General features: G+C 38.8%; 1 protein-coding gene across 2 annotated transcripts in view; it reads left to right on the top strand.

Annotated features, from left to right (window-relative positions):
• The window catches only part of AMN1 (antagonist of mitotic exit network 1 homolog), a 71,123-nt gene extending 48,137 nt beyond the window's left edge, over positions 1-22,986 (top strand). For both annotated transcript variants that reach the window (XM_079139455.1, XM_079139456.1), the window contains exon 7: positions 22,496-22,986. In XM_079139455.1, coding sequence (XP_078995581.1) covers positions 22,496-22,569 — 74 coding nt within the window. In that variant the 3' untranslated portion in view covers positions 22,570-22,986. The remainder of the gene's footprint in view (positions 1-22,495) is intronic.
• Positions 22,987-23,698: the final 712 nt, after the last annotated feature.

The following is a 23,698-nucleotide window of genomic DNA, read 5'->3' as shown; positions in this document are numbered from 1 at the left end:
TAGACCACAACACAATAATTCTGGGTGACTTTAACACACTGCTGTCACCACTAGATAGATCTTCCAAACAAAAACTAAAGAAAGAAACCATAGAATTCAATAACACAATCAATAACCTAGACTTAAGACATATATAGACTATTCCATCCATCAACGAGCAAATTCACTTTCTTCTCAGCAACACATGGAACCTTCTTGAAAATAGACCATATATTATGCCACAAAGCAGCCCTTAATAAATGCACAAAAATAGAGATACTGGCTTGTGTTCTATCAGATCATAATGGAATGAAATTAGAAATCAATGACAATAAAAAACAAAAATTACTCCAATACCTGGAGACTAAATAATATGCTATTGAATGAAACATGGATAACAGAAACATCAGGGAGGAAATAAAAACATCTTAGAGGTCCATGAGAACGATGAAACAACATATCAAAATCTCTGGGACACAATGAAAGCAGTACTAAGAGGAAAATTCATTGCATAGAGTGCATTCAAGAGAAGAATAAAGAGTCAACAACTAAATGTACCCCTCCTAATGCAAGAAGTAAAATTAAGACTCCTAAAGCAAGAAGTAAAATTAAGAATCAATGGGTATGATGGATTCAAACTGAAAAGCTTCTCAGCAAATGAATCAATAATGTAAAGAGAGAGCCTACAGATTGGGAGAAATCTTTACCATGTGCATCTCAGATAGAGCTCTAATCTCCAGGATATATAAAGAGCTCAAAAAACTTAACACAAAAAACAAATAACCCATTCAATTAATGGGTTAAAGAATTGAAGAGATACTTCACAGAAGAAATACAATCCATCAACAAACGTAAAAATGTTCATCATCTCTTGCAATTAGAAAAACTCAAATTCAAAACTCTAAGATTTCATCTCACTCCAGTCAGAATGACAATTATCAAGAATACAAGCAATAATAAGTGTTAGTGAGGTATACTCATACATTGTTGGTGGAACTGTAGATTGGTGCAACCACTTTGGAAAGCAATGTGGAGATTCCTCAGAAAACTTGGAATGGAACCAACATTTGACCCAGCTATCCCACTCCTCAGTTTATATCCAAAGGACTTAAAATCAACATACTATAGTGATGCAGCCACATCAATGTTTATAGCAACACAATTCACAATAGCTAAGCTCTGGAACCAACCTAGATGCCCTTCAACAGATGGATAGAGAAAATGTGGTACATATATACAGTGGAATATTACTCAACCTTAAAGAATAAAGTTACGATATTTGCAGGTAAATGGATGGAACTAGAGCATATCATACTAAGCAAAATAAGCCAATCCCAAAAAAACCAATGGCCAAATGTTTTCTCTGATAAGCAGATGCTGATCCATAGTTGTGGGTGGGTAGGGAAGAATGAAGGAACTTTGGATTATGCAGAGGGGAGTGAGAGGATGGTTACAGCAGTGAGGATGGGAAAAAAATAAATAAACAAATAAATGAAAATTTTGAGACGGGGTCTTGCCAAACTGCCCAGGCTAAACTTGAACTTGAAATTCTCTTGCCTCAGCCTCCCAAGTAATTGGAATTATAAGTATGCATCACTGCACCCAGCTCCCACTTTAATACTAGGGGTGGTTTTGTTTTGGTATGGGTTTTTGTTGTTGTTTTGTATCAGGGATTGAACCCAGAGGTGCTTAATTACTAAGCCTTTTTCGTTTTGAGATATGATCTTACTAAGTTGCTTAGGGCCTTGCTAAATTGCTTAGACTGACTGAACTTGCAATCCTTCTGCCTTAGCCTCCCTAACCACTGAGATTGCAGGTGTGCACCACCAGTGCACTGAGCCAACACTTTGGTATTTTAAAATGGATGAGGCACCATGGATTTGAAAATCTATTTTCCATTTGAAATCATATATATGTTGTTATATATGTATTTCATTTTGGAATGAAAGACTGTGGTACCTTTAGTCCTGTAACTTTAGGTGAAATAGTTCTGTTTTTTTGTTTGTTTGTTTTTTGTTTTTTTTGTGGTACTTGGGATTGAACCCAGGGCCTTGTGCTTGCAAGGCAAGCACTCTACCAACTGAGCTATATCCTCAGCCCCAATAGTTCCATTTTTTAATATTTTGTTATATTTGTCTCAGGATAGCTTGGCTATACAACATGTTATAAAATCAATTTTTGCTAATTTTTTTTATTGTGAACAAATGGGATACATGTTATTTCTCTGTACATAGAGTAAAGGCATACCATTTGTGTAATCATAAATTTACATAGGGTAATGTTGTTTGATTCATTCTGTTATTTTTTCCCTTCCCCCCACCCCTCCCACCCCTCTTTTCCCTCTATACAGTCTTTCCTCCATTCTTGCCCCCCTCCCTAACCCTAACTCTAACCCTAACACTAACTCCTCCCACCCCCCATTATGTGTCATCATCCACTTATTAGCAAGATCATTCATCCTTTGGTTTTTTGAGATTGGCTTATCTCTCTTAGCATGATATTCTCCAATTTCATCCATTTGCCTGCAAATGCTGTAATTTTATCATTCTTTATGGTGGAGTAATATTCCATTGTATATATATACCACAGTTTCTTTATCCATTCATCAATTGAAGGATATCTAGGTTGGTTCCACAGTCTGGCTATTGTGAATTGAGCAGCTATGAACATTGTTGTGGATGTATCTCTGTAGTATGCTGATTTTAAGTCCTTTGGGTATACGCCTAGGAGTGGGATAGCTGGGTCAAATGGTGGTTCCATTCCAAGTTTCTGAAGAATCTCCACACTGCTTTCCAGAGTGGCTGCACTAATTTGCAGCCCCACCAGCAATGTATGAGTGTACCTTTTTCCCCACATCCTCGCCAACACCTATTGTTGCTTGTATTCTTGATAATCGCCATTCTAATTGGGGTGAGATGGAATCTTAGGGTGGTTTTGATTTGCATTTCTCTTATTACTAGAGATGTTGAACATTTTTCCATATGTTTGTTGATTGCTTGTAGATCTTCTGTGAAGTGTCTATTCATTTCCTTAGCCCATTTGTCGATTGGATTGTTTGCATTCTTGGTGTAGAATTTTTTGAGTTCTTTATAGATTATGGAGATTAGTGCTCTGTCTGAAGTATGAGAAGCAAAGATTTTCTCCCACTCTGTAGGCTCTCTCTTCACATTGCCGATAGTTTCCATTGCTGAGAGAAAGCTTTTTAGTTTGAATCTATCTATTTCTTGTGCTATGGGAGTCCTGTTGAGGAAATCTGGTCCTAAGCCAACATGTTGAAGATTTGGACCTACTTTTTCTTCTATAATCTGCAGGATCTCTGGTCTGATTCCGAGTTCCTTAATCCACTTTGAGATGAGTTTTGTGCAGGGTAAGAGATAGGGGTTTAGTTTCATTCTGTTGCATATGGATTTCCAGTTTCCCCAGCATCATTTGTTGAAGAGGCTATCTTTTTTCCATTGCATATTTTTGGCACCTTTGTCTAGTATGAGAAAATTGTATTTATTTGGGTTTGTGTCCGTGTCCTCTATTCTGTACCATTGATCTACCTTTCTATTTTGGTACCAATACCATGCTGTTTCTGTTACTATTGTAGTAGAGTTGAAGATCTGGTATTGCGATACCCCCTGTTTCACTCTTTCTGCTAAGGATTGCTTTAGCTATTCTGGGTTTCTTCCAGATGAATTTCATGATTGCTTGCTCTTTCTCTTTTTGGTACGTCATTGGGATTTTAATTGGAATTGCATTGAATCTCTATAGCACTTTTGGTAGTATGGCCATGTTGACAATATTAATTCTTCCTATCCAAGAACATGGAAGATCTTTCCATCTTCTAAGGTTTTCTTTAATTTCTTTCTTTAGTGTTCTGTAGTTCTCATTGTAGAGGTCTTTCACCTCTTTTGTGAGATTGATTCCCAAGTATATTATTTTTTTCGAGGCTATTGTGAATGGGGTAGTTTTCCTAACTTCTCTTTCTGAAGATTCAGCACTTTTGTATAAAAATGCATTGGATTTATGAGCATTGATCTTGTAACCTGCTACTTTACTGAATTCACTTATGAGTTCTAAAAGTTTTCTGGTGGAATTTCCAGGTTCCTCTAAGTATATAATCATATCATCAGCAAATAGGGATAGTTTGAGTTCTTCTTTTCCTATTCGTATCCCTTTAATTTCTTTGGTCTGTCTAATTGCTCTGGCTAGAGTTTCAAGGACGATATTGAATAGAAGTGGTGAAAGGGGGCATCCCTGCCTTGTTCCAGTTTTTAGGGGGAATGCTTTCAGTTTTTCACCATTTAGAATTATATTGGTCATGGGCTTAGCATAGATGGCCTTTACAATGTTAAGGAATGTTCCCACTATCCCTATTTTTTCTAGTGTTTTGAGCATGAAGGGGTGCTGTATTTTATCAAATGCTTTTTCTGCATCTATTGAAATAATCATGTGATTCTTGACTTTAAGTCTATTGATATGGTGAATTACATTTATTGATTTCCTGATGTTGAACCAACCTTGCATCCCTGGGATGAAACCCACTTGATCATGGTGCACTATCTTTTTAATATACTTTTGTATGTGATTTGCTAAAATTTTGTTGAGAATTTTTACGTCGATGTTCATTAAGGATATTGGTCTGAAATTTTCTTTCCTCGATGTTTTTCTGTCTGGTTTAGGTATCAGGGTAATATTGGCTTCATAGAATGAGTTTGGGAGGGTTCCCTCCTCCTCTATTTCGTGGAATACTTTGAGAAGTATTGGAATGAGCTCTTCTTTAAAGGTTTTGTAGAACTCGGCTGAGAACCCATCTGGTCCTGGACTTTTCTTTGTTGGTAGGCTTTTGATGACTTCTTCTATTTCATTACTTGAAATTGGTCTATTTAAATTGTGTATGTCCTCCTCGTTCAGTTTAGGCAATTCATATGTCTCTAGAAACCTGTTGATGTCTTCGAAATTTTCTATTTTGTTGGGGTATAGATATTCAAAATAGCTTCTAATTATGTTTTGTATTTCACTCGTGTCTGTTGTGATATTTCCTTGTTCATTCCGAATTTTAGTGATTTGGGTTTTCTCTCATCTTCTCTTTGTTAGTGTGGCTAAAGGTTTATCAATTTTGTTTATTTTTTTGAAGAACCAACTATTTATTTTGTCAATTTTTTGTATTGTTTCTTTTGTTTCAATTTCATTGATTTCAGCTCTGAGTTTAACTATTTCCTGTCGTCTGCTACTTTTGGTGTTGGTCTATTCTTCTTTTTCTAGGGCTTTGAGCTGTAGTGTTAGGTCGTTTATTTGTTGAGTTTTACTTCTTTTATTGAATGTGCTCCATGAAATAAATTTTCCTCTAAGAACTGCTTTCATAGTGTCCCAGAGATTTTGATATGATGTTTCTTTGTTCTCATTTACCTCTTAGAATTTTTTAATTTCCTTCCTAATATCTTCTGTTATCCATTCATCATATAATAGCATATTGTTTAATCTCCAGGTGTTGGAGTAGTTTCTGTTTTTTACTCTTTCATTTATTTCTACTTTCAATCCATTATGATCTGATAGAATACAAGGTAGTATCTCTATCTTCTCGTATTTGCTAACATTAGCTTTATGGCATAATATATGGTCTATTTTAGAGAAGGATCCATGTGCTGCTGAGAAGAAAGTGTATTAGCTCTTGGTTGGATGGTATATTCTATAAATGTCCATTAAGTCTAAATTATTGATTGTGTTATTGAGATGTATGGTTTCTTTGTTCAATTTTTGTCTGGAAGATCTGTCCAGTGGTGAGAGAGGCGTGTTAAAATCACCTAGTATTATTGTGTTATGATCTATTTGGTTTCTGAAATTGAGAAGGATTTGTTTGACATACATGGATGAGCCACTGTTTGGGGCATAGATGTTTATGATTGTTATGTCTTGTTGATTTATGCTTCCCTTAAGCAGTATGAAATGTCCTTCTTTATCCCTTCTGACTAACTTTGGCTTGAAGTCCACATTGTCTGAAATGAGGATGGATACTCCAGCTTTTTTGCTGAGTCCATGTGCATGGTATGTTTTTCCCCATCCTTTCACCTTTCGTCTATGGGTATCTCTTTCTATGAGGTGAGTCTCTTGCAGGCAACATATTGTTGGATCTTTCTTTTTAATCCAATCTGCCACTCTATGTCTTTTGATTGATGAGTTCAGGCCATTAACATTCAGGGTTATTATTGAGATATGATTTGTATTCCTGGTCATTTGGTTCATTTTTTTAATTTTATTTATTTTTTTGACACGACTTGGTTCCTCCTTTATTTAACAATTCCTTTAAGATAATTCCTTCCTTTGCTGATTTGCTTCTTTGTTTTTCATCTCTTCCTCATGGAATTATTTGCTGAGAATGTTCTGTAATGCTGGCTTTCTATTTGTAAATTCTTTTAGCTTTTGTTTATCATGGAAGGATTTTATTTCATCGTCAAATTTGAAGTTTTGCTGGGTATAAGATCCTTGGTTGGCATCCATTTTCTTTCAGGGCTTGAAAAATGTTGTTCCAGGCCCTTCTTAGCTTTAGGGTCTGGATTGAAAAATCTGCTGATATCCGTATTGGTTTCCCCCTGAAGGTAATTTGTTTCTTTTCTCTCACAGCCTTTAAAATTCTGTCTTTATTTTGCATGTTAAGTATTTTCATTATAATGTGCCTTGGTGTGGGTCTGTTATAATTTTGTGTATTTGGAGTCCTATAAGCCTCTCGAACTTGATTTTCCATTTCATTCTTCAGATTTGGGAAATTTTCTGATATTATTTCATTGAATAGGTTGTTCATTCCTTTGGTTTGTTTCTCTAAGCCTTCCTCAATCCCAATAATTCTTAAATTTGGCCTTTTCATGATATCCCATAGTTCTTGTAGATTCTGTTCATGGTTTCTTACCATCTTCTCTGTTTGGTCAACTTTGTTTTCAAGGTTAAATATTTTGTCTTCAATATCTGAGGTTTTGTCTTCCAGGTGTTCTATCCTATTGGTTGTGTTTTCTATGGAGTTCTTAATTTGGTTTATTGTTTCCTTCATTTCAAGGATTTCTGTTTTTTTTTTTTTAATATCTCTCTTTATTGAAATGATCTTTTGCTTCCTGTATTTGCTCTTTTAACTGTCGATTGGTGCGATCATTCAGTGCCTGCATTTGCTCTTTCATCTCATCATTCAGTGCCTGCATTTGCTCTTTCATCTCATCATTCAGTGCCTGCATTTGCTCTTTCATGTCATCGTTTGCTTCCCTGATCATTTTAATTATGTACATTCTGAACTCTCTTTCTGTCATTTCTTCTGCCATGCTGTCATTGGATTTTATTGATGTAACATCTAGATTTGTTTGGGGCATTTTCTTCCCTTGTTTTCTCATATTGTTCAGTTATCAGTGGACCACTGAGATATTGCAGATTTCCTCTATTGACTTACAATGTCCCTGAAGATTTCTATATATATCCCCTCTTAGCCTTCAGTAGGCTAAAGTCTTGGAGGAAGTTGATAATGCGGTGCTCCACAAGGAAGCTGCCTCTCTAGGGGTGGTGGCCTTCAGGTGAGGTATATTCCCTGCTAGTGGGCAGAGGTTCCAAAGGGGAACTAGGCTGCAGGCTGAGGCAAGGCCTGTTTGGGCTTGTGTCTCTGGTTTTACTGTCCTTGTGGGAAAACCTCACCCTTCGCACAGGAGTCTCTTTAGGCTGCCTTTCCTCAGAGAATCTGCCCACAGTCCTGGAAACTTCGCTCTACCCCTCAGCTTGTCTCTGTGCGGCTCTTCCACCAAGAAGTACCTAGGTCCTGGGACCCTACTCTGCACCTAATCGCCTGGCTATGCGGCCCCTCCTCTGAGCAGCTACCTGGAGCCCCGTACAGTCACTCCGAGTCCTAGCAACCCGCTGCACTCCTTTTCTTCCGGGCAGCCACCCGGTGTTCCAGTGCGGTCTGTAGGAGTCCAAGCAACTCACTGCGCACCTCCTCCTCCCGACAACCGCCCATATCCCGGGTACCATCACTCCAAGTCCAAGTGACCTACCGCGCTACTCCTCCTCCTCTGGGCAGCCCCCTGGGTGTTCAGGAGCGGTCACTCTGAGTCCAAGCGACCCACTGCATACCTTCTCCTCCGGGCAGCCGCCTGGAGCTCTGGTGCAGCCGCTCAGAGAACAAGCGACCCACCACGCTCCTCATCCTCCTCCGGGCATCACCCCTGGTGTTCAGGAGCGGTCGCTCTGAGTCCAAACAACTCACCGTGCGCCTCCTCCTCTGGGCAGCCCCCCATAGCCCTGGTGCATCACTCTGAGTCCAAGCGACCCGCCGCACTCCTCCTCCTCCTCCGGGCAGCCCCCCGGTGTTTAGGAATGGTTGCTCTGAGTCCAAACAGCTCGCCGCTCTCCTCCTCCTCTGGGCAGCTGCCAGAGCCCCGGTGGGTTGCTCCGAGTCCAAGCATTGTGCTGGGCGGCCTCTTCTACAACGCTTCCAGTTGTCTGTGTTCACTGCTCCAGCAGGGGGAGGGGTGTCTTGTTGGGCAACTCTACTTCACAAAGTTCCCTGCGTTCCGGGACTACCGCCCCATCCAGGATGCCTCCCCAGCGGGAGAGACTCACCCGGTGGCTTTGAGTTGGTCCCAAGTCTCTCAATATCTCCTCTTCTTGAATCATGAGTCCTGGAGCAACATGAAATGCAGCCACCCTCTAGTCCGCCTTCTTGAAACCTCCCAATCTTTGCTAATTTTACCATGATTATCTTTCTGGTTACTATTTGAAAATAATTTAATTGGTGTTTTTCCTTCTACTTTTAATAGATTTCAAGTCAGAATAAATGTATACAATCAATCAGAAGCTTATTCTTAAGCAAACTGTTTAAAACAATTATCAAAAACCTCATAGAGAGCTAGTTGTGATCATACATACCTGTAAAACCAGCAGGGAGGAAGACTGAGGCAGTAGATTCTCAAGTTCAAGGCCAGCATTGGCAACTTAGTGAGATCTTATCTCAAAATGAAAATAAAAGACTGGAGATGTTACTCAGTGGTAGAACACTTGCCTAGCACATTCAAGGCCCTGGATGAATTGCCAGCACAAAAATAAAAATAGAACACAAAGGTGCCAGTATCAAACTTAAATTTTGACATACCCAGTTGTTTTAAAAATAACTAAATGAACATATATTTAGACATTTACAATCTGCCTCCTTTGTAGACCCTGTTATCTACAACCTATAGGGAAGATAAAACCCAGGGTTACAAAAGACCCCAAGCCACTGTTGCTGTTTGGAATGCTTTAAACAAAACACTCTCTGTCGCTGCTGCATAACATACCATATTAACCCTCTCTCCATTCCTTCTGGAATTCCCTTACCTTACTCTTACCGAGTGGTGAATTCCCAAAAGGGACTTTCTGCATGCAAACCTGTCAAAGTGTTGCCCAAATAAAACTCATAGTGTCTTTCTGCCCCCTTGTGGTCATATTTTTCCCTTCAAGTGCCTTGATATTCATCAAATTCTCTAGTTACATGCATGGTATGGCACTCTACTAGATATTTGCAGGTGTAGCATATGACAAAAAAAAGGTTATGTGTTCAAAAAGTTTGCAAAGTTTAACATGCCATTATAATGAATGTTAATTTATCAAAGTCTGCAAGAAAAACAATAGCTAAGAAACTTGTTTGACCTTGTTTACTCCAGCATTTCCCAGTTTTAGCACTTTTATTTTTTAGCCAAGGGCAGGTGATTACCAGGGATGGAACTCAGGGACACTCGACGATTGAACCACACCCCCAGCCCTATTTTATATTTTATTTAGAGGCAGGGTCTCACTGAGTTGCTTAGCACCTCACTTTTTTTTTTTTAATTTTTTTTTTTAGATGTTGGCATACCTTTATTTTATTCATTAATTTACATGTGCTGAGAATTGAACCCAGTGCCTCAACACATGCTAGGCAAGCACTGTACTCCTGAACCACAACCCAGCCCCTAGTGCCTCACTTTTGCTGAGGCTGGCTTTGAAGTCATGATCCTCCTTCCTTAGCCTCCTAATCAGCACCATGCATCACCACACCCAGCAGCATTTTTTTTTGATTGACCTAGCTAATTCCTTCATTATATATTATTTTATTTTTCTAATCCTAAATATCACAGAATAGGAAAGTAAGATATTGGAATGTCACTTTCCCAGTGTGACAGTTTTTAATAATATGGGTGAAATGAGTAATTATCCCCAGTCTCCTGCCATCCCTCAAAAACTTAGAATAAAACACTTAGCTTCTATGGATCTCAACTTTACCTTGTCTATAATGTTTAATCATAAAATTGGGAGATCTGATAGTAATGCAAAAGTTCATGTATAATGGCTTTATTAATTTTGTTTGTTGTTTGTTTTGTTTGGTTTTTGTTTGAGTGTTTTTTTGGTACTGGGGACTGAACCCAGAGGCACTTAACCAGTAAATCACACCCCCAATTTTTTTTATATTTTATTTTGAGGCAGAGTCTAAATTGCTTAGGGCCTTGATAAGTTGCTGAGGCTGATCTTGAACTTGCAATTCACCTGTCTCAGCCTTCTGAGTCATGGGAATTACAGGTGTGCACCATTGTGACCAGCTTAATAAAGGTTCTTTAATGAAACAAGTGATTTAAAAAAAAAGAAAATTGGGGAAAATAAGATTCTCTAATGAGGAAAAAAATGAATGTTTCTAAACTACCCTTTCTCCCTTTGCTGTCAGTGTTCCTGCATCTGCTACCATTACATATTTTTGTTATCATCCCTGAGGGAAAATAAATGATATAATATATTCACCTTATTTTTTAGTATTTTTGAATCTTCTTTGTGATACTGGGAGTTGATCCCAGAGGCTCTCTGTCACTGAGTTACTTAAAACCCAGCCCTTTTTAAAATTTTTTATTTTGAGACAGTGTTTCACCAAATTGCTTAGGACGTCACTAAATTGCTGCGACTGACTTTGAATTTATAATCCTCCTACCTCAGCCTCCTGAGTCACTGGTATTATAGGCATGTGCCACTGTGGCCAGTTGAGGATTTGTTTAACAGTTAAATTCTTTACTTGAGATTCCTGGAAAATTCATATGTCCAGATTTAACACACACTACCCAAAACAAAAGTATTTTAAGACAGAAATGGCTTGCTTCAGTTTCCTTTTGTATGGGTGAGGTACTGGGATTCAACCCAGGAGTGCTTAACTATTGAACCACATCCTCAGCCCTTTTAAAAACTTTATTTTGATACAGGGTCTTGCTAAATTGCTTCGGTACTTCCTAAATTGCTGAGGCTGGCTTTGAACTTGTGATCTTCCTGCTTCAGCCTCCTGAGTCACTGGGATTACAGTCATATGCCACAATGCCAGACTTTATTTTGAGATAGGATTTTGGTCAGTTGCTCAATATCTCCCTAAATTGCTAAGGCTGGCCTAGAAGTTGCCATCTTCCTGTCTCAGCCTCCCGAATTACTGGGATTACTGGAATGCGCCACTGCATTTCAGGTTCCTTTTAAAGTTGATTCCTTGCTTAAAAGACAATTCCCCACCCCAAATACCTGTGATTGAATCCAGGGCCTAGCAAGTGTTCCACTTCTGAGCTATGCCCACATCCCTTTTTATTTTTTATTTTGAGACAAGATCTCACTAAGTTCTCAGACTGGCAGTTTAGCAAGACCCTCAGCAATTTAGCCAGACCCTGTCTCAAAATTTAAAAAAAAAAAAAAAAGACTGGGAATGGGAATGTAACTCTGTAGTAAACTAAAGGAAAAAAAGAAAAAAAGTTGATAGAACTGGAAGTAAAACCTAAATTACCTGATCGTCAATCTGTAATTCTTTTCTCAAAAGAATTTTCCTGAGCTTTTAATGTGAAGTGTCTTGTTGCTAGGAAAGGGAAGGAAATAGGAGGTGACATTAAACATCAGTAGCCTATTAAGGAATCTTTTAGCTTTTTCCATCCAGAGTCTGAATTTCTGTCATGTATTCTGCTATGGGATCATGAAATACTTTGGGACCCCAATTTTTCCCTATAGCATTATAAACTTGGAGAGTGTACCTACTATTTAAACTCATAGTCCTAAATCATGGGAAGAAGCTGTTTAAAGAGGATGTAGTGTAATACTGCCATCTAGCATCAAACATTTTTTTTTTAATTTTTTTTTTAGATGTTGATAGACCTTTATTTTTTATTCATTTATTTATATATGGTGCTGAGAATCGTACCCAGGGCCTCACACATGCTAGGCAAGCACTCTACCACTGAGCCACAACCCCAGTCCCCAAACATTTTAAGTTACATAAAAAATACGGTATGTTTGTTACTACCAGAAGAAAAAAATATCTTCCCATTATGTACAATAGTAAATTCCTACAGAAGAGTGACAAATGTCATCAGAAGACAAATATTTATATGTAAGTTTGGTAACATGTTTACCACTAATTTTTTAGTGAATTCCTTGGAATATTCTGTATATAAGATTATAATTATCTATAAATAAGGATAATTTTACTTCTTCCTTCCAACCTGAATGCTTTTTATTTTATTTTCTTTTGCTTAATTTCCATGCTAGAACTTCTGGTACAAGGTTGAGTAGAAGTGGCAAGAGTGAATGAATATCCTGTTTTTGCCTTGAACTTTGGGCCACCATTAAGTATGATTTTACTTATGGATTTTTCATAGATACCCTTTCTCAGGTTGAGGAGTTTGCTGAATATTTTTATTGTCTATGTTGGGTTTTATCAAATGGTTTTTCTGTGTCTGTTGAGATATTGCATAGCTTTTATCTTTTATTCTATTGTTATGGTATGTGTGGCAGACAGAGTAATTTTCTTACCCAAAGATTCATATTCTAATGCCCAGAAACTGAGGATATTACTCTATATAAGGTTGTAGATAGAATTAAGGTTGATAATCAGTTGAATCCTCCACCCCCCCAACACCCTACCCCATGCTGGGGATCAAACCCAGAACCTCATGCATGCTAGGCTAGCACTCTACCACTGAGCTACACTCCCTCCCCTCAGTTGACTTTAAAATAGGGAGATTAAACCTAGGAGTGGGATAGCTGGGTCAAATGGTGGTTCCACTCCAAGTTTTCTGAGGAATCTCCATACTGCTTTTCATAGTGTTTGTACCAATTTGCAGTCCCACTATATGAGAGTATACCTTTTTCCCCCAACAATATTTATTGTTGCTTATAGTCTTTTTGGTCAAACTTTATTTTCTTTTTTTTTTTTTTTTTTTTCTTGTGTTTGGGGGACAAAAAGGGGAATTTCAAGGACATGGTATTTTACAGTCCCCCCTTTCTTTAAGGATGATATAGCTCCTGGCTTGTTAATTTAATATCTATTGGAATTTGTGACATATGTATGATATTTGGGTCAATTGTATGCCAACAGTAACTTTAATAAGAAGTCAATGAAGAAGAAAAGTATTCTGATTCCTGCAGCCTATAGGCTTATGGGCCAGGCCTAGTTGCCATGCCTATAATTCCAGTGACTAAGTGAACTAGGCAGGAAGGTACCAAGTTCAATGCCAGTCTCAGCAACTTAGTGAGACCCTGACTCAAAAAGTTTTTCAAAAACATAATTTTAAAAAGAGCCTATAGTCTTATACTCAGGAAGTTTAGGGTTTTTTTTATTTGATTTTTTTTTTATTTACTTTTTTTTGTGGTGCTGGGGATTGAACCCAGGGCCTTGTGCTTGCAAGGCAAGCACTCTACCAACTGAGCTATATTCCCAACCCAGGAAGTTTTAATTTTTAAACTTCCTTTTTGTGCAGTGCTAGGGATCAAACCCAGGGAACCGTACAGGCTAGGCAATCCCTCTACCACTGAGCTACATCCCCAGTTCTTTTCTTTATTTTGAGACAGGGTCTTAATTGCTTAGGCTGGCCTTGAATTTTTGATCTTCCTTCCTCAACCTCCCAAGTGCAATTTTTAAATATTCAATTGATATAAATATTCTTCTTTAATCTTTATTAAAATATTTTATTTTTAAAGACACATTTTGATTCATTGTATATAAATGGGGTACAACTTTTCATTTCTATGGTTGTGCACAATGTATATTCACACAATTCATGTAATCATACATATATATAGGGTAATACTGTTTAAATCTACTGTTTCTCCATTCCCACCCCCTCCCACCCCTTTTTCCTCTACACCATCCAAAGTTCCTTCATTCTTCTCTTTTCCCCCATCACCCCCCCCCCCCATTATATATTGCCATGCACTTAACAGAGAAAACATTCGGCCTTTGGTTTTTTGGGCTTGGCCTATTTCACTTAGCATGATATTTTCCAACTTCATCCATTTACCAGCAAATGCCATAATTTTATTCTTCTGGCTGAGTAATTTTCCATTGTATACATATACCACAGTTTCTTTATCCATTCATCAATTGAAGGGCATCTAGGTTGGTTCCACAATCTAACTATTATGAATTGAGCTGCTATGAGCATTGATGTGGCTGCATCACTGTAGTATGCTGATTTTAAGTCCTTTGGATATAAACCAAGGACTGGGATACCTGGGTCAAATGGTGGGTCCATTCCAAGTTTTCTGAGGAATCTCCACACTGCTTTCCAGAGTGGCTGCACCAATTTGCAACTCCGCCAGTAATGTATGAGTGTGCCTTTTTCCCCACATCCATGCCAACACTTATTATTGCTTGTGTTCTTGATAATAGCCATTCTAATTGGAGTTAGATGAAATCTTAGGGTTGTTTGCCCCCTTTTTTTTAATGTTTTTAGTTGTAAGGTACACACAATACCTTTATTTTATTTTTTTTAATTGTAAACAAATGGGATACATGTTGTTTTTCTGTTTGTACATGGCGTAAAGGCATACCATTTGTGTAATCATAAATTTACATAGAACAATGTTGTTTGATTCATTCTGTTATTTTTCCCTTCCCCCCACCCCTCCCACCCCTCTTTTCCCTCTATACAGTACTTCCTTCCTCCATACTTGCCCCCCTCCCTAACCCTAACTCTAACCCTAACACTAACCCTTCCTTTCTCCCCATTATGTGTCATCATCCACTTATTAGCGATATCATTCGTCCTTTGGCTTTTTGAGATTGGCTTATCTCACTTAGCATGATATTCTCCAATTTCATCCATTTGCCTGCAAATGCCATAATTTTATCATTCTTTATGGCTGAGTAATATTCCATTGTATATATATACCACAGTTTCTTTATCCACTCATCAATTGAAGGGCATCTAGGTTGGTTCCACAGTCTGGCTATTGTGAATTGAGCAGCTATGAACATTGATGTGGCTGTATCTCTGTAGTATGCTGATTTTAAGTCCTTTGGGTATAGGCCAAGGAGTGGGATAGCTGGGTCAAATGGAGGGTCCATTCCAAGTTTTCTAAGGAATCTCCACACTGCTTTCGAGAGTGGCTGCACTAATTTGCAGCCCCACCAGCAATGTATGAGTGTACCTTTCTCCCCACATCCTCGCCAACACCTGTTGTTGCTCGTATTCTTGATAATCACCATTCTAATTGGGGTGAGATGGAATCTTAGGGTGGTTTTGATTTGCATTTCTCTTATTACTAAAGATGGGGAACATTTTTCCATATGTTTGTTGATTGCTTGTAGATCATCTTCTGTGAAGTGTCTATTCGTTTCCTTAGCCCATTTGTCGACTGAATTATTTGAATTCTTGGAGTAGAGTTTTTTGAGTTCTTTATAGATTCTGGAGATTAGTGCTGTATCTGAAGTATGATTGGCAAAGATATTCTCCCACTCTGTAGGCTCTTTCTTCGCATTGCTGATAGTTTCCTTTGCCGAGAGAAAGCTATTTAGTTTGAATCTATCCCAGTTATTGATTCTTGCTTTTATTTCTTGTGCTATGGGAGTCATGTTAAGGAAGTCTGGTCCTACGCCGACATGTTGAAGATTTGGACCTACTTTTTCTTCTATAATCTGCAGAGTCTCTGGTCTAATTCCGAGGTCCTTAATCCATTTTGAGTTTAGTTTCGTGCATGGTGAGAGATATGGGTTTAGTTTCATTCTGTTGCATATGGATTTCCAATTCTCCCAGCACCATTTGTTGAATAGGCTATCTTTTCTCCATTGCATATTTTTGGCAACTTTGTCTAGTATGAGAAAATTGTATTTATTTGGGTTTGTGTCCGTGTCCTCTATTCTGTACCATTGATCTACCTTTCTATTTTGGTACCAATACCATGCCGTTTTTGTTACTATTGCTTTGTAGTAGAGTTGAAGATCTGGTATTGCGATACCCCCTGTTTCACTCTTCCTGCTAAGGATTGCTTTAGCTATTCTGGGTTTCTTATTCTTCCAGATGAATTTCATAATTGCTTGCTCTATTTCTGTAAGGTACGTTATTGGGATTTTAATTGGAATTGCATTGAATTTGTATAGCACTTTAGGTAATATGGCCATTTTGACAATATTAATTCTTCCTATCCAAGAACATGGAAGATCTTTCCATCTTCTAAGGTGTTCTTTAATTTCTTTCTTTAGTGTTGTATAGTTCTCATTGTAGAGGTCTTTCACCTCTTTTGTGAGATTGATTCCCAAGTATTTTATTTTTTTCGAGGCTATTGTGAATGGGGTAGTTTTCCTAATTTCTCTTTCGGAAGATTCATCACTTATGTATAAAAATGCGTTGGATTTATGAGCATTGATCTTGTAACCTGCTACTTTACTGAATTCACTTATGAGTTCTAAGAGTTTTCTGGTGGAATTTCCAGGTTCCTCTAAATATATAATCATGTCATCAGCGAACAGGGATAGTTTGAGTTCTTCTTTTCCTATTCGTATCCCTATAATTTCTTTGGTTTGTCTAATTGCTCTGGGTAGAGTCTCAAGAATGATGTTGAATAGAAGTGGTGAAAGAGGGCATCCCTGCCTTGTTCCAGTTTTTAGGGGGAATGCTTTCAGTTTTTCACCATTTAGAATGATATTAGCCGTGGGCTTAGCATAAATGGCCTTTACAATGTTAAGGAATGTTCCCACTATCCCTATTTTTTCTAGTGTTTTGAGCATGAAGGGGTGCTGTATTTTATCAAATGCTTTTTCTGCATCTATTGAAATAATCATGTGATTCTTGACTTTAAGTCTATTGATATGGTGAATTACGTTTATTGATTTCCTGATGTTGAACCAACCTTGCATCCCTGGGATGAAACCCACTTGATCATGGTGCACTATCTTTTTAATATGTTTTTGTATGCGATTTGCTAAAATTTTGTTGAGAATTTTTGCGTCAATGTTCATTAAGGATATTGGTCTGAAATTTTCTTTCCTCGATGTTTTTCTGTCTGGTTTAGGTATCAGTGTGATATTGGCTTCATAGAATGAGTTTGGGAGGGTTCCCTCCTCTTCTGTTTTATGGAATACTTTGAGAAGTATTGGAATGAGCTCTTCTTTAAAGGTTTTGTAGAACTCGGCTGAGAACCCATCTGGTCCCGGACTTTTCTTTGTTGGTAGGCTTTTGATGACTTCTTCTATTTCATTACTTGAAATTGGTCTATTTAAATTGTGTATGTCCTCCTCGTTCAGTTTAGGCAATTCATATGTCTCTAGAAACCTGTTGATGTCTTCGAAATTTTCTATTTTGTTGGAGTGTAGATTTTCAAAATAGCTTCTAATTATGTTTTGTATTTCAATCCTGTCTGTTGTGATATTTCCTTGTTCATTCCGAATTTTAGTGATTTGGGTTTTCTCTCATCTTCTCTTTGTTAGTGTGGCTAAAGGTTTATCAATTTTGTTTATTTTTTCGAAGAACCAACTATTTAGTCAATTTTTTGTATTGTTTCTTTTGTTTCAATTTCATTGATTTCAGCTCTGAGATTAACTATTTCCTGTCTTCTACTACTTTTGGTGCTGTTCTGTTCTTCTTTTTCTAGGGCTTTGAGCTGTAGTGTTAGGTCATTTATTTGTTGAGTTTTACTTCTTTTATTAAATGCGCTCCATGAAATAAATTTCCCTCTAAGTACTGCTTTCATAGTGTCCCAGAGATTTTGATATGATGTTTCTTTGTTCTCATTTACCTCTAAGAATTTTTTAATTTCCTTCCTAATACCTTCTGTTATCCATTCATCATATACTAGCATATTGTTTAATCTCCAGATGTTGGAATAGTTTCTGTGTTTTACTCTTTCATTTATTTCTAACTTCAGTCCATTATGATCTGATAGAATACATGGTAGTGTCTCTATCTTCCTGTATTTGCTAACATTAGCTTTGTGGCATAATATATGGTCTATTTTAGAGAAGGATCCATGTGCTGCTGAGAAGAAAGTGTATTCGCTCTTGGTTGGATGGTATATTCTATAAATATCCGTTAAGTCTAAATTATTGATTGTGTTATTGAGATCTATGGTTTCTTTGTTCAATTTTTGTCTGGAAGATCTGTCCAGTGGTGAGAGAGGCATGTTAAAATCACCTAGTATTATTGTGTTATGATCTATTTGGTTTCTGAAATTGAGAAGGATTTGTTTGACAAACATGGATGAGCCACTGTTTGGGGCATAGATGTTTATGATTGTTATATCTTGCTGATTTATGCTTCCCTTAAGCAGTATGAAATGACCTTCTTTATCCCTTCTGACTAACTTTGGCTTGAAGTCCACATTATCTGAAATGAGGATGGATACTCCAGCTTTTTTGCTGAGTCCATGTGCATGGTATGTTTTTCCCCATCCTTTCACCTTTCGTCTATGGGTATCTCTTTCTATGAGGTGAGTCTCTTGCAGGCAACATATTGTTGGATCTTTCTTTTTAATCCAATCTGCCAGTCTATGTCTTTTGATTGATGAATTCAGGCCATTAACATTCAGGGTTATTATTGAGATATGATTTGGTTTCCTGGTCATTTGGTTCATTTTTTAAATTTTATTTATTTATTTGTTTGACACAACTTGTTTCCTCCTTTATTTGACAATTCCTTTAGGATAATTCCTCCCTTTGCTGATTTGCTTCTTTGTTTTTCATCTCTTCCTCATGGAATATTTTGCTGAGAATGTTCTGTAATGCTGGCTTTCTATTTGTAAATTCTTTTAGCTTTTGTTTATCATGGAAGGATTTTATTTCATCGTCAAATTTGAAGGTAAGTTTTGATGGGTATAAGATTCTTGGTTGGCATCCATTTTCTTTCAGGGCTTGAAAAATGTTGTTCCAGGCCCTTCTAGCTTTTAGGGTCTGGATTGAAAAATCTGCTGATATCTGTATTGGTTTCCCCCTGAAGGTAATTTGTTTCTTTTCTCTCACAGCCTTTAAAATTCTGTCTTTATTTTGTATGTTAGGTATTTTCATTATAATGTGCCTTGGTGTGGGTCTGTTGTAATTTTGTGTATTTGGAGTCCTATAAGCCTCTTGAACTTGATTTTCCATTTCATTCTTCAGATTTGGGAAATTTTCTAATATTATTTCATTGAATAAATTGTTCATTCCTTTGGCTTGTTTCTCTAAGCCTTCCTCAATCCCAATAATTCTTAAATTTGGCCTTTTCATGATATCCCATAGTTCTTGTAGATTCTGTTCATGGTTTCTTACCATCTTCTCTGTTTGTTCAACTTTGTTTTCAAGGTTAAATATTTTGTCTTCAATGTCTGAGGTTCTGTCTTCCAGGTGTTCTATCCTACTGGATATGCTTTCTATGGAGTTCTTAATTTGGTTTATTGTTTCTTTCATGTCAAGGATTTCTGTTTGGTTTTTTTTTCAATATCTCTAACTCTTTATTGAAATGATCTTTTGCTTCCTGTATTTGCTCTTTTAATTGTCGATTGGTGCGATCATTCAATGCTTGCATTTGCTCTTTCATCTCATCGTTTGCTTCCTTGATCATTTTAATTATGTACATTCTGAACTCCTTTTCTGTCATTTCTTCTGCCATGCTGTCATTGGGTTTTATTGATGTAACATCTAGATTTGTTTGCAGCATTTTCTTTCCTTGTTTTCTCATATTGTTCAGGTATCAGTGGACCGCTGAGATATTGCAGATTTCCTCTATTGACTTACAATGTCCTTGAAGATTTCTATATATATCCCCCCTTAGCCTTCAGTAGGCTGAAGTCTTGGAGGAAGTTGATAATGCGGTGCTCCACAAGGAAGCTGCCTCTCTAGGACTGGTGGCCTTCAGGTGGGGTATATTCCCTGCTAGTGGGCAGAGGTGCCTCCACTTGTTGACCAATGGTCATCCAAAGGGGAACTAGGCTGCGGGCTGAGGCAAGGCCTGTTTGGGCCTGAGTCTCTGGTTTTACCGTCCTTGTGGGGAAACCTCACCCAGCAGGGAAGACTCACCCAGTGGGGAGGTCTCGCTGGTCAGTTCCCTCCTAGAGGTTCGCCTCAATTTACAGCTACTGCCTGGGCTGGGCTGCCTTCCTCTGCAAAGTTCCCAGGGGCCCGGCCCTACCTCCTGGGCCTGGGAGCCTCACCCTTCGCAGATGAATCTCCTTAGGCTGCCTCTCCTCAGAGAATCTGCCCGCAGGCCTGGAACCTTCACTCCGCCCCTAAGCCTGTCTCTGTGCGGCTCTTCCACCCAGAAGCCTCCTAGATCCTGGGACCCTGCTCTGCACCTAATCACCTGGCTATGCGGCCCCTCCTCTGAGCAGCCACCTAGGGCCCCGTACAATCGCTCTGAGTCCCAGAGACCCGCCACACGCCTCTTCCTCCAGACAGCCGCCCAGTATTCCGGTGTGGTCACTAGGAGTCCAAGCAACTCACTGTGTGCCTCCTCCTCCCACCAACCACCCGTAGCCCTGGGCAATCAATCACTCCGAGTCGAAGTGACCCTCCCCGTTCCTCCTCCTTCTCCAGATAACCCCCCGGGTGTTCAGGAGCGGTCGCTCTGAGTGGCTCTGAATCCACGTGACTCGCTGCACGCGTCCTCTGGGCAACCGCCCGGAGCTCTTGTGCGGCCACTCGAGACCAAGCGACCCACCGTGCTTCTCCTCCAGGCAGCCCCCCTGTGTTCAGGAGCTGTCACTTTAAGTCCAAACAACTCACCAATCACCGCCTCCTCTGAGCAGCTGCCTGGAGCTCTAATGCAGTCACTGCGGGTCCAAACGACCTGCCGCGCTCCTCCTCCTCCTCCTACTCCTCTGGGCAGTCCCCGGTGTTCAGAAGTGGTCTGAGTCCAAACAGCTCGCCACGCAGCCCCTCCTCTGGCAACTGCCTGTAGTTCTGGTGTAGTCACTCCGAATCCAAGCGGCCACGCTCCTCCTCCTCTTCGTCCTCAGGGCAGGCCCCAGTGTTCAGAAGCATTGCTCTATGTCCAAACAGCTCGCCGCCCGGCTTCTCCTCTGGCAACCGCCTGTAGCTCTGGTGCATTCACTCCGAATCCAAGCGGCCACGCTCCTCCTCCTCCTCCTCAGGGCAGGCCCCGGTGTTCTGAGTCCACACAGCTCTCCTCGCCACTCCTCCCCTGGGCAGCCGCCGGAGCCCCAGTGGTTGCTCTGAGTCCCAGCGCTCTGCTGAGCGGCCTCCTCTACGACGCTCCCAGTTGTCCGAGTTCACTGCTCCAGCGGGGGGAGGGGCGTCTCGCCGGCAGCTCTACTTCACAAAGTTCCCTACATTCCGGGACTACCGTCCCATCCGGGACGCCTCCCCAACGGGAGAGAGTCACCCGGCTGCTTTGAGTTGGTCCCAAGTGTCTCAATATCTCCTCTTTTGAATCCTGAGTCCTGGAGCAACATGAAATGCAGCCACCCTCTAGGCCGCCATCTTGAAACCCCTATTTATTTATTTTTATGTGGTGCTGAAGATCGAACCCAGTGCCTCACACAGGCTAGGCAAGCACTCTACCACTTAGCCACAACTCCAGCCCTCATTTTTTAAGTAATAAAATATTATCACTTGTTTCAAATCAGATTTTCTAAAAACCTAAAACTGACTGCAAAAGAGATAGAAGCTATATCAAAATCACTGCTTTATATTGTAAAAGATTGAAAACCATCCAAATGTTGGATGATAATGGTTAAAATAATAATACATTCATATAATAGTTGTCCACTAAAAACCATGCTTTGTAACAGTATTACACAGATATGGAAAATGTTCAATTACAGGTCAACTTGTCACATTCTGATAACTGTTCCTCCTCTAACCTTTGGGCATGCTATAGCTTTCAAGGTGACTTAATATACCTGCTGGCTTTCTTTAATCCTGTTAACGTCTTTGTAAATACTCCCTTCATTAAACCCTGTTCAGTCACACTACTTTAATGCTTTGTCTATTTCCTGCTAAGATTTTGAAGAAGCTTAAATACAGATTAATGGTGTAATTATACTTTCATTTTCTTGGTAGTACAACTAAAATAAAACTACAGAGAAAACAAATGCCTGTGTCTTAAAAGTGTTATGGTAATAGGTATATTTCATCTCAAAATAGTGAGGGCTAACATTAATTATTGAGTTATTCAGTTGTATACTCTGCTTTACATATCATCTTAGTTAATCCTTTAAATAATCCTAAGAGGTATAATAATTATCATCATCCCCAATTTATACATGAGAAAACATTAAATATCTTCGACTATATGAATTAATATACTGTTATTATTTTCTTTTACAGATCTTTCACGAGAAGTCTTGGATCAATTAGTTGGGCCAAACAAACTAAAGCAAGTAATGTGGACTGTGTATTGATGCTTATTGAAGTTTACGAAAGCTAGGAAAGCTTATCAAAACTACTTTCCCAGGAAATGGTCTGTAGATATTTGCTTTCCACTTAATTTAACATTTCGTTGTTGTTGTCATCTTATTTAAGCTATAACTCTCAGAGAATCAGCTAAATCTAAGTATACACATTTGTGCTTTGAAGTTAACTAGACTTAAACATTCTGTTATTATTATTTGTTGGATGAGTCATTGTCTATGAAATGGCATGAACTCTGTGTGGGTGGGGGGCTGGATTTGTTTCTTAAACAACAAAGTTTAAATGATCTGTTTTCCCTCAAGACTTCCTTCTCTTCTCTTATGTAGGTATTTGAGCTGTTGTAAGAGAAATTTACGATATAAACTTTAGAAGAATTCTAAATAAAGATATTTCTAAAAGTATAATTACCTTCATAGCTCTGGTTCTTACTTTCCTCAACTATTTAAATGACCATTTGCCAAAAGCAAAGCTGAATATTAGGTCTGGTAATTCTTCACAGAATTTATATATTTCTTTTTTTGGGGGGCCGGGGGGTGTTTACCAGGGATTGAACTCAGGGGTACTGGACCACTGAGCCACATCCCCAGGCCTATTTTGTATTTTATTTAGACACAGGGTCTCACGGAGTTGCTTACCACCTCACTTTTGCTGAGGCTGACTTTTAACTCCTGATCCTCCTACCTCAGCCTCTGGAGCCGTTGGGATTACAGTGTGGACCAGCTTATTTCTTTTCTTTTTTTTTTTTTTTTTTAAACAAGAGGTAAACTGTATTGTATTTGTTTTGTGGATTCATTTCTTCACATCCTACTCCATCATATGTTACATTATAATGCATCTTATAGTCCATGGAATGTCATAGTTTAATTGTCAGTTTTCTGTGTTTGATAGCATTTTTTTTTCTTTTGGTACTGGGGATTGAACCCAGGGGTTTTTAACCACTAAGCCACTTTTATGGTTTTTTAGAGACAGGGTCTCACTAACTTGCTGAGGCTGGCTTTCGATCCTCTTGCCTCAGTCTCCGAAGCCACTGGGATTACAGGCATGCACCACTGTGTCTGGCTGGTATCATTTTAGATTTCAACAATTAATTAAAGTTGGAAATGTATATAAGAATAATTT

Source organism: Sciurus vulgaris, assembly GCF_902686455.1.
Source record: "Sciurus vulgaris genome assembly, chromosome: 5".
In the NCBI taxonomy this organism is placed as follows: Eukaryota; Metazoa; Chordata; class Mammalia; order Rodentia; family Sciuridae; genus Sciurus; species Sciurus vulgaris.
The sequence above is the reverse complement of the archived record's forward strand: the minus strand, read 5'-3'. Positions and strand labels throughout refer to the sequence as shown.